General features: G+C 43.1%; 1 protein-coding gene across 1 annotated transcript; it reads left to right on the forward strand.

The window, feature by feature from the left end:
* Window positions 1-4,659: 4,659 nt before the first annotated feature.
* On the forward strand, window positions 4,660-5,508 carry LOC135886154 (olfactory receptor 6N1-like). Its single transcript, XM_065414016.1, has one exon. The coding sequence runs from the start codon at window positions 4,660-4,662 to the stop codon at window positions 5,506-5,508; it is 849 nt and encodes a 282-aa protein (XP_065270088.1).
* The last annotated feature ends 5,345 nt before the right edge of the window (window positions 5,509-10,853 follow it).

Consider the following 10,853-nt stretch of genomic DNA (forward strand, 5'->3'; position numbering starts at 1 on the left):
ATTGGTCCTTTGGGTCAGGTGTCAGCCAGGTTACCTGAGCTTCTTAACCCTTTACAGGTAAAAGGATTTTGGAGTCTCTGACCAGGAGGGATTTTATAGTATTGTACACAGGAGGGCTGTTACCCTTCCCTTTATAGTTATGACAAGGTTATAAACTGTAAACAGGAACTTGAGTGCATGGTGTAATAAATACATGAAATATGGACATTTTGCAGCCATTTGCCTCACCCAGGCAGTCAGGGAGTTGACTCATGTCACAGACAATCACAAGCCATTGTTTCTGGGATCTGTCAACTCTGATGACAGAGTCTGCCTGGACAGTGAAAATGAATATTCAAGGCAAGGCTATGACTTTAAAAATTACTCAGGAGTCAGCACCACAGTCGTTGCAGAATGGACTTACAATCACCTTCAACCCCTCCCAAAGATGAGGTTGTGACGGGTTTTCAGCCCTGGAGTGCAGTCTGGGAGCCGATGAACTGCTGTGCCCTCTTACTGTCCAGCTGGGCTGGCCACTGTCATATTGCTCTTCTGGTGACACACAGACAGCCTTTCCCGGCCCTGTTATCACCCAGCATGACAGCAGATGGTGCCACAACCCAACTAAATTACGTGAGTGCTTTACCTAAGCCACTCAAGGACAGACACCCAATTTCACAGCTACCCAGCCATGCACCCCCATTGGAGTATAAAGCCAGCATTATACCATTTTACACTGCACAGGGATCTGTACAATGTAAGCTCATTAATATAGTTTGCTTTCCCCTTGGTGTGGTAAAGATATGCACAACAAGGTGAGATTTTCCCCAGACACTTCACTTGAAACACATTGGTCAAGAAAAAGCATAAAACAAGTTTATTAACTACAGAAAAATAGATTTTAAGTGATTATAAGTGATAACCAACAGATCAAAACAGATTACCTAGCAAATAAACAGAAATACAAACTAAGCGTAACCTACTAGACGGGTAGGGTTTGAATTAGCAATTTCTCACCCTGACTGATGATACAAGCCGTCCTCCAAGTTTCCATATGCAGGTTAGAAATCCCTTTAGCCTGGGAGCAACAATTCCCCCAGTTCACTCTTTGTTCCTCAGATGTTTTCAGTAGTTCTCTTGTGTGGGGAGTGAGGCCAAGAGACAATGTTACAATCCACCTTACATAGCTTTCCATAAGACAGGGACCTTTTGTTTCAAACTCAGTTCCCAGTCCAATGTGTGGAAAAATACAGGTACCAAAATGGAGTTCAGTGTCAAGTGGTTTAGTCAAGTGGTTCAGTGTCAAGTGCCTTGCTGGCTCATAGCAGCCATTACTTACAGGCTGGCTGAAACATTTACAGGAAGGCTCAGCTCTTCCATGGTCCATTGTCTTTAATGCTTAGCCATCAGCACTGTCTAGCTTCTTCATTGTTGTACCTGAAGGGGTAGCTATGTGTGTTACCCAGAGTAAGCACATTTGAAACAGATACCTAGTCAATATTCATAACTCCAGATATAAAAATGACACGTGCACATAAATAGGATACTCATACTCAGCAAATTATAACTTTCCCATAGACACCTCACAAGACATGTCTTGTACAAGTTGTATCATAATTATGTCATAATCATATCATAACCATACAACCATGATGAATATGCGGTGAGATCACCTGACAAGGCTCTGACTTGCCCTGGAGGTATTCTGAATTTCATGGACCTTTTGCCACAGAAACAACTTACAAAGACAGAAGCCTATGCATTCAGAGTGAATGTAATCAAGAATCAAAGACCAACAACCTTGTCACATGCTGCAAAGCAGTCATGCCGTGCCTAGTGAGAAAGGAGGAAAAACTCAAGAGAGGATTTGATGATACTGGACTTTTTGAAAGGAGATAGAGTATAAATCAAATTAAGAAACAATGCTGAACGAGACACTATACAAATATCTCTACCAGAGAGCCCTTGGAAGAAACTAGCTACACATTTCTGTGTATGCAGAGGACATCATTCCTTGGTCATAGTGAACTATTTCCCCAGACATATAGAAAACATAGAATCATAGAAGTGTAGGACTGGAAAGGATCTCAAGAGGTCATCTGGTCCAGTCCCCAGCACTCATGGCAGGACTAAGTATGATCTGGACCATCCCCGACAGGTGTTTGTCTAACCTGCTCTTAAAAATCTACAATGATGGAGATTCCACAACCTCCTTGGTCAATTTATTTCAGTGTTTTTCCTAATGTCCAATCTAAACCACCATTACTGCAATTTAAGCTCAATGCTTCTTTTCCTGCTCTCAGAGGTTAAGGAGAACATTTTTTCTCCCTCCTCCGTGTAACAACCTTTTATTGACTTGAAAATTATCATGTCCCCCCTTTATCTTCTCTTCTCCAGACTAATAATAATGTACTGAAAGACATAACAAGTCACAGTGTAATCGACAAATGGAAGTGCATTTTTGCTCACTTCAGTATCCCATAACGATAAGTGATGGACAATGGGCCATAATTCATCGCAAGACCTGGAATTCCACTTCTGCTTAGCAGAAGGGAGACAATATTGTTAAATAAATAAATATACAATGGTAATTACTAATCACATCCTAGTTCCTTGGGATAAAAATTTCAGTTTGGTTTGTGTGTCTGTCTGTGTGTGATACAGAGAGAGAGAGAGAGAGAGAGAGTTCCTTTCATCCAAATATTTCAATTTTAAACTACAGATTAAATTTAATTTACATTCAGTTTCCTGTGCTTTCATTAAACTTCACAGCTTCAACACCCAGTCTGCCAGACCTGACTGATTTTAGCCATTGTTCCTCATCCACTTTTTTGCCATTGAAGATAGGGTGACCAGATGTCCTGATTTTATAGGGACAGTCCCGATTTTTGGGTCCTTTTCTTATATAAGCTCCTATTACCCACCACCCCGTCCCAATTTTTCACACTTGCTGTATGGTCACTGTAATTGATGGTTATGGGACAACTGATATGAGTAAAGATTACAGAGCAGAGTCAGTCTCTGCAGGGTCATGCACTCCATGGGCTCTGTTACATTTCAGTCATTCAGAGCAATGACCTCAGACAGCAGGTAGCAGAAAGTCAATTCCTCTGGGTGTGGGAGGTTCATTGCATCAGGACAGTTGTTTGTACCGTCTGCACGGAAAACACAGAGCTAACTCCCCAGGCTCATCCCTTCAGAGATGGACTCAAGGGAGACACAGCATGCCATGGAGAAGGATACAAGTCTGAGGAGACGTCTGCACTTTGTACATTGAGGGGGAAGAGCCTTTGCTAAGACAGATCACGACAGCTGTTCGTCTGTTCATGTACATGCAGGTCTGTCGACTGAGAAGATCCAGATTCTGCAGAATGATGAGACAAAAACTGCTGCTGAAGAACCTGAGTTCTGGCGGCCAAACCCAGAGACATACGAGCTCATTGCTTCAAGCTTGAGCCATCCAGGTTAGTTTCCTGACTACCTTTCTATATCACCTTCGAAACCGGGGCATGAATGTGTTTTGTGAAATATTAAGAGTTTTGGCCTCACCTTCCCACAGCAGTGCCAGTCCATGATAATAGCACCATTTAACAATGGGGAAATTGAGATACGTCTTGTGAAAGGTCCTCAGCCAAAGATCTGGCCCACTGACTCCAATGGAGCTATGGCCAATAGACTCCAGCTGGAATCTGGCTCAGTATGAGTCCCAATGGTGGGGGAGTGGTGATAAAATGTTACTAGCCAAGATCCCATGGTAGCACATGCCAGATGGTTTCTGAGTTCAGAGGCAGCATCTTTCTTCCCCAGTGCCCTTCTTGTTCCTGTATTATCAGCCCTCAGTCGTTACGAAGTGCGGAGAGTCACTCCCCAATTAGAGCTGCACAACAGCCTGGTTTTGCCCTATCCTGAAATCCACCCTGAAGAGAGCCAGGATATTATTGTTTGAGAGTTAACAGAGGGAACTCTAATCTAAAACACAAAATGCATTGCCAGTTCCTCTGCATCTCCTCCTCTTCATTAGTATCTTTACATGAAGTAAGGAAGAACTGACTCCACTTCATAATTTATGAAAAACTGATCTCTTGTTTGGGGATGAAAATAATTATTCCTTTTCCTGTAGAACACTGAAATGCTCAATATGCCAACATCTATTATTAGATTAATTCCCATAAATTCTAACAGACACTAGATGGTATTGAAAATCACAGTCCAAGATTTCAATTGATGGACTTATTGATTTTTAACTCTCCTAAGACATGACATGATTCTGGCCATGGCCACCAGTGCAATGCTGCTTTGAAGTATCATTGTTAAACCCCAGTATGTCAGTAGACGGGATATGACAGCAGATCAAACAGGGGTCTGAACTGTTACCTCACTAACTGGGCTACCAGAGAAATGGGCTGTTGTTATCGTAGTTATGGCTTTGATACAGCAGAGGGTGAGTCTGCAGGGATACCACAGTTTTGTTCTCAGACTGAGACTCCTGGCACTTTGCTTTGAAGTTTCTATTTAACCTTAACATTTCAGCGGGTAACCTGAAGTGGGGGAGGAGTTTTTGAAAACTTATGGAATGAATTCCTGACACTTGATGTTCTACTGAATCGATTGCACAGTTCCTTTTATTGTTCCTAGACTCAACCCATGGCTGACACACACTGGGGAAACCAAACAATCGTCATGGAATTCATCATCTTGGGATTCGCGGATCTCCCTGACCTGCAAATTTTTCTCTTTCTGCTGTTCCTAGTGATCTACATCACAACAGTGGCCGGAAACATCCTTGTCATGGTGCTAATTGTGGCTGATCAGCACCTTCACACCTCCATGTACTTCTTCCTGGGGAACTTGTCCTGCGTGGAGATCTGCTACACCTCCACCATCCTGCCCAGGATGCTGGCCCGTCTCCTGACTGGGGACAGAACCATCTCAGTCAGTGGCTGCATCACACAGATTTACTTCTTTGGTGTTCTGGCAGCTACAGAATGCTATCTTCTAGCAGCGATGTCTTATGATCGGTATTTAGCGATATGTAAGCCCCTGAATTATTCAGCTCTGATGAATGACAGGTTTTGCCTCCAGTTGGAGGCTGGGTCCTGGTTAAATGGTTGTTTGGCTACAACCATCTTTATATTAGTCATGTCACAGTTAATATTCTGTGGCCCGAATGAAATTGACAATTTCTACTGTGATGTCATCCCAGTGATAAAACTTGCCTGCAGTGACACACATTGGATGGTGTTGCTGGATTTTATCCTAGCAGGTATATTCACCCTGCCTCCATTCTTACTAACCCTGACATCCTATGTGTGTATCATTGCCACTATCCTGAGAATCCCTTCCACAATGGGGAGGCAGAAGGCCTTTTCCACCTGCTACTCTCACCTCATCGTGGTGACAATTTACTACGGGACCATAATGAGTGTCTCGATGCTACCAACACTTGATATACTGACAGTGTTAAAGAAAGTGCTCTCCCTTTGCTACACGGTCCTGACTCCCCTGGTGAACCCCTCATTTACAGCCTGAGAAACAAAGAGGTCAGGGAAGCCTTTAGCAAAACATACAGTAAATATGTGGCATTCAAAAAAACCTGCAGAGATTCCTAGATCATCACTGAGATTGAGATTTTCAAAGCTGCCCAAGTGATTTAGACAAACAGCCCCCACTGCAATTAAGTTGAAAATTCCCATTGAATATGTCAGTGTTGATGTGAAGAAGAAATGGACATAATCTGCATGGAGTGACTGAGGCAGAGTGTTTATAGTCCATCACTATGTCCATGTAACATATAGGAACGTGAGATTGTGGACCGTTCTTTTAACCTGTTTGAACCTACTGTTCAGCAGTGCAACACTTATACATACTAGATGCTGGTATTTTCTCCATGCTGTTAGTTAAACATTCACCCTAGATGAGGAGGGTTTATCACATCTTATAATGCAGAGAGCTGTCACGCTGTGTAAGGCACAAACTCCATTAAATATCAAAGCAAATCGCTGTGTACATCCCCTGTTGTTCATTGTTTCTCTGTTTTAGACAATTAAATCTGGTAATCAAATTCTGACAGCCTAATACAAATAAAACACAGTGAGTGACAGTATCATAAGGTTTGTTTTTCCAAACTATTTCTTATCACCCCAAAGACACAATGGAGAATCCAGCCAGAGGTCAGATCAGTGTTGTCCATCTAAGCTGAAGGACCAGGGAACATAAGAACATAACATAAGAACAGCCATTTTCTCCACACCAGTCAGGATTTTATAGACCTCAATCATATCCCCCCTCTTGTCTCTTTTCCAAGCTGAAAAGTCCCAGTTTTATTAATCTCTCCTTATACGGAAGCTGCTCCATACCCTCATCATTTTTGTTGCCCTTTTCTGAATCTTTTCCAAGTCCAATATATCCTTTTTGACTGGGGCGGCCACATCTGTATGCAGTATTCAAGATTTGGGCATACCATGGATTTACCTAGAGGCAATATGATATTTTCTGTCTCATTGTCTATCTCTTTCTTAATGATTCCCAACATTCTGTTTGCTTTTTTGACTGCCGCTGCACATTGAGTGGATGTTTTCAGAGAACTATCTTCAATGACTCCAAGATCTCTTTCTTAAGTGGTAACAGCTAATTTAGACCCCATCATTTTATATGTATAGTTGCAATCCTATTTTCCAGTGTTTATTATTTTGCACATATCAACATTGAATTTCATCTGCCATTTTGTTGCCCAGTCACCTAGTTTTGAGAAATCATTTTGTAGCTCTTCGCAGTCTGCCTGGGACTTAATTATCTTGAGTAGTTTTGTATTATCTGCAAATTTTCCCACCTCACTCTTTACCTCTTTTTCCAGATCATTTATGAATATGTTGACTAGGAGTGGTCCCAATACAGACCCCTGGAGGACACCACTATTTACCTCTCTCCATTCTGAAAACTGACCATTTATTCCTAACCTTTGTTTTCTATCTTTTAACCAGTTAATGATCCATGAGAGGACCTTTCCTCTTATCCCACGACAGCTTACTTTGCTTAAGAGCCGTTGATGAGGGACCTTGTCAAAGTCTTTCTGAAAATCTAAGTATACTATATCCACTGGACCTTCTTGTCCACATGCTGATTGATGAGGATTCTAATAAATTGGTGAGGCATGATTTCCCTTTACGAAAACCACTTTGACTCTTCTCCAACAAATTAAGTTCATCTATGTGTCTGACAATTTTTGTTCTTTACTATAGTTTCAACCAGTTTGCCCGGTACTGAAGTCAGTCTTACCGGCCTGTAATTGCCGGGATCACCGCAGGAGCCCCTTTTAAAAATTGGTGTCACATTAGCTATCCTCCAGTCATTTGTCACAGAAGCTGATTTAAATGATAGGTTACAGACTACAGATAGTAGTTCTGCAATTTCAAATTTGAGTTCCTTTAGAAATCTTGTGTGAATATCACCTGGTCCTGGTGACTTATTACAGTTTAGTTTACCAACTTGTTCCAAAACCTCCACTAATGACACCTCAATCTGGGACTGTTCCTCTGATTTGTCACCTAAAAAGAATGGCTCAGGTTTGGGAATCTCCCTCACATCCTCAGCCATGAAGACCGATGCAAAAATTCATTTAGTTTTTTCCACAATAGCCTTATCATCCTTCAGTGCTCCTTTAGCATCTTAATCGCCCAGGGGCCCCACTGGTTGTTTAGCAGGTTTCCTGCTTCTGATGTACTTAAAACAATTTTTTGCTCTTACTTTTTGAGTCTTTGGCTACCTGTTCTTCAAATTCTTTTTTGATCTGGGAATTAAAAGGTGCAGGATTCTGCCCTTATAAGTCTCTTATGGAAAGACTCAGTGACCATTATGAAACAAGCCAGCCCAACAGTATATAAGGTAAAAATTGGGCAAGCAAAGAAAACAAGCTATAGTTAAAATGATTCCATTCCCCATAGTTGAAATCATGGAAAGGATGTTTTAAGCAATAATCTGTCCCCACCAGGGGGCTAGGAAATATTTATTTTGTTTTTCAGACACTGTATAGAGAAGCTGGCGCCAGCGGAAGAACAACCCAGAACACTGTGGGAGTACTCCCACAACAAAGATTGTGTTGTGTGTTTTGTGTTTGTCTTATTATTACTGTTATTTTGGGGGATATTATACAAGAAGAGTTAACACATGTAGACCTCTTTGTCACCTGTAATACCTCCAGGGCCAAACAACCTCCTTAAAGGTTTCCTCAATGGAAAGGATTGTGCACTCTGAAACAACAGCAGGAGAAAAGTGCACAAGAAGCATGGTTTAACATATTAAATTCAAATATTTTTTTAAAATAAATAATTAGTATAATGAATGTACTATTATAGTTAATGTAAGGTAAAACTTAAGTAATAATACACAATGTGCATTTTATTATGAAATTATATGTGTTATTTAATAAAATCCTCCTGGTAGGGCTCCATAAGTAATACCATTTTAAAAGGAATTAAAGACCCTGACTACCCATGTAAGGCAAGTACAGCAAGCAGTGGCTTGGTGAAATAAATAAGGACAGCAAAGGTCACAGCATGATATGACCTCCCTGGAGAGCATGATCTACCCAAGTTGGGAGATTACGTGATGTACCAGATTCCAGGAGAACATCTTCCATTCCCAGCTCCTAAATGGAGGGGCCCTTATCTAGTCCTTGACTGATTAGGGGCCAGCCTGCTGCTGCTGGGAACAGAGAATGGAGGGTGGGACTGGGTTCATTGCATACAAATAAAAAGGCACAGAATGGGAGTTAAGAAAGGGACATATATATTGTATTGCATGCATCTTATAGGTGGTCCCACAAAGGAAACCAAAGACCCCCTGACCTGGAATGGAACAATCATTGATGCTAATCACAATTATTGCTACTGTAAGATGTAGCAGGGCAGTCACCCCATTCCTGGAAGAAAAGGTAGGCCAATTGGGGAAGCAGCCACAGTTGGAGCCACACCTAATCAGGCCACAGCAGGCCCTGATAAGAAGGGCTAAAGGAGGAGCTGGGTCAGGCTCACTCCACCCTTGGAGTTGAAAGGATTTAGCTGCCTGAGAGCACGTTACCTGAAGCAGAGTTGGGAAAGGTAAGAGGAGCTGGGGAGCTCCAACCTGGCATCTCCCCAGGCTGAGGCCTTGTTAAGTGCCTAAGGAGTCACTGGGGTTGCAGAGGTGCAGCCCGGGGATAGGCAGAGACAGCTGGTCCAACCCCCTTGCCAATGATGAGTGGCCATGACAGACTGCAGTTTGCCCCACAGAAAGGGGGCTGGATGATCACTGGCAGTAGCCACTGAGGCAAGGTGGGTATAGAGGGTTGGGGGTTCCCCTGGGAGGGGAGATCCAGAATGTGGGGGTACTGCTGGGGCAGAACCTCGAGGTAAAGGGCACCGGGGTCTCGGAGGGACATGGGGGCCTGAGGCAGGTGAGACACCGGCCTGCAGAGGGTGCTCTGGGGCTGAAAGAGCTAATTCCCGAGGCAACCAGCAGGAGGCACCATGGCTGGTGAGTGCTCAATCTGCTACATAAGCCCTACCCAGATCCTGCAATGTGAGGTGGCAAAAGGAGGAAACATGAACTACTACACCCACAAGGTGTGGTAATGAGGCAAATCGGGACTTAATAGGAAACCCTAACCCATAGAAAATTGTACCACTGATCCTACCATGGGAATTTGGCAGTGTCAGTAAGTGGTGTATGGATCGGAAGCGGGGGTCCCAGCTTGGTGGAGAATATAAAATTTATCAGGAAATATTGTATGGTATTCCCTAGGCTATGCCATGATCAATGACAGTGGGAAACACAGTCATCCACACATGTGTTTTGTCATGGATGGCCTAAAAACATAACCCTCTGGTCTCCTAGGCTGTATGAACCTCCTTTGGGTTATGGGGTCCCACAATTAGGGTGTTATGTTACCGTGTGTAATGATAATGGTGCCTACATAGAGGAAAATCCCTGAGTATGCAGTTATGTACATATCATGTTGGGCATATCGTCTCCCCTGGGATGCTGGGTATATGATAATTTAACCACTTTGCAGAATGTAACCCTACAGGTGACATGGATGCCAAGCTGGGAAAATCTGAATTTGAGTTGGCTGCAGCCTGGAGCTGGAAATACCACCCAAAAGGTGAACATGTGGGAGCCATTGTGGGAGCAGGTGCAAACAACACTCTTCAATGTGTGCTTTCAGTCTATTACAAGGGTGGTACACCCCAAAGAATGATGGGTGGACCGAGTACATCCCAACTGCAGTTCATACATGGAAGGGTTGAAGCACAATTTAATTGGTGGGTGAGGGGACACACATGGAATTGTCACCCGAAAAGGGATCTCTGGGCAGCTGGGAACACAGGGTTGGGTGCATGGAACCTGGGGGACAGTTGGGTAACTAGGGAATTGATAAGCCAAAATGTGAAACTTCAACAACAAATTAATGAACTACTGGCACAGCAGTTGTCTGCAATCGCGACGGGGTGGAAAAGGGCATCAGAGGTGAACCTGCGGCTAACTCAATGGACAGGAAACCTCGTGACGTGGGTGGGGGGTGGCTTCAGAAGGCGAACCTGGGAGGAGGTGTGTATGGGAATACAAAGTGCTCAACTAGCCATGTTAATGAATGTTATGGGCAGCTTTAAATAGTGAAGCTAGCCCATATTAATCCATATTTGCAAAAACATATCCATTCACATGGAAAATAACATCCCTGACCTGTGGGGCTAGCACCTTGTAATAGTTACCGTGGTACCTTGGAACGGGATGGCAACTAAGGTGGTCCCCATGAGTCCAATGGGAATAATGAGAATGGGAGGGGTTTGCTGGGAACCATTGGAGGATAAATGGGGAGAGTGGAATGGGGTAAATTG

The sequence above is a fragment of the Emys orbicularis genome, chromosome 12, assembly GCF_028017835.1.
Source record: "Emys orbicularis isolate rEmyOrb1 chromosome 12, rEmyOrb1.hap1, whole genome shotgun sequence".
NCBI lineage: Eukaryota > Metazoa > Chordata > Testudines > Emydidae > Emys > Emys orbicularis.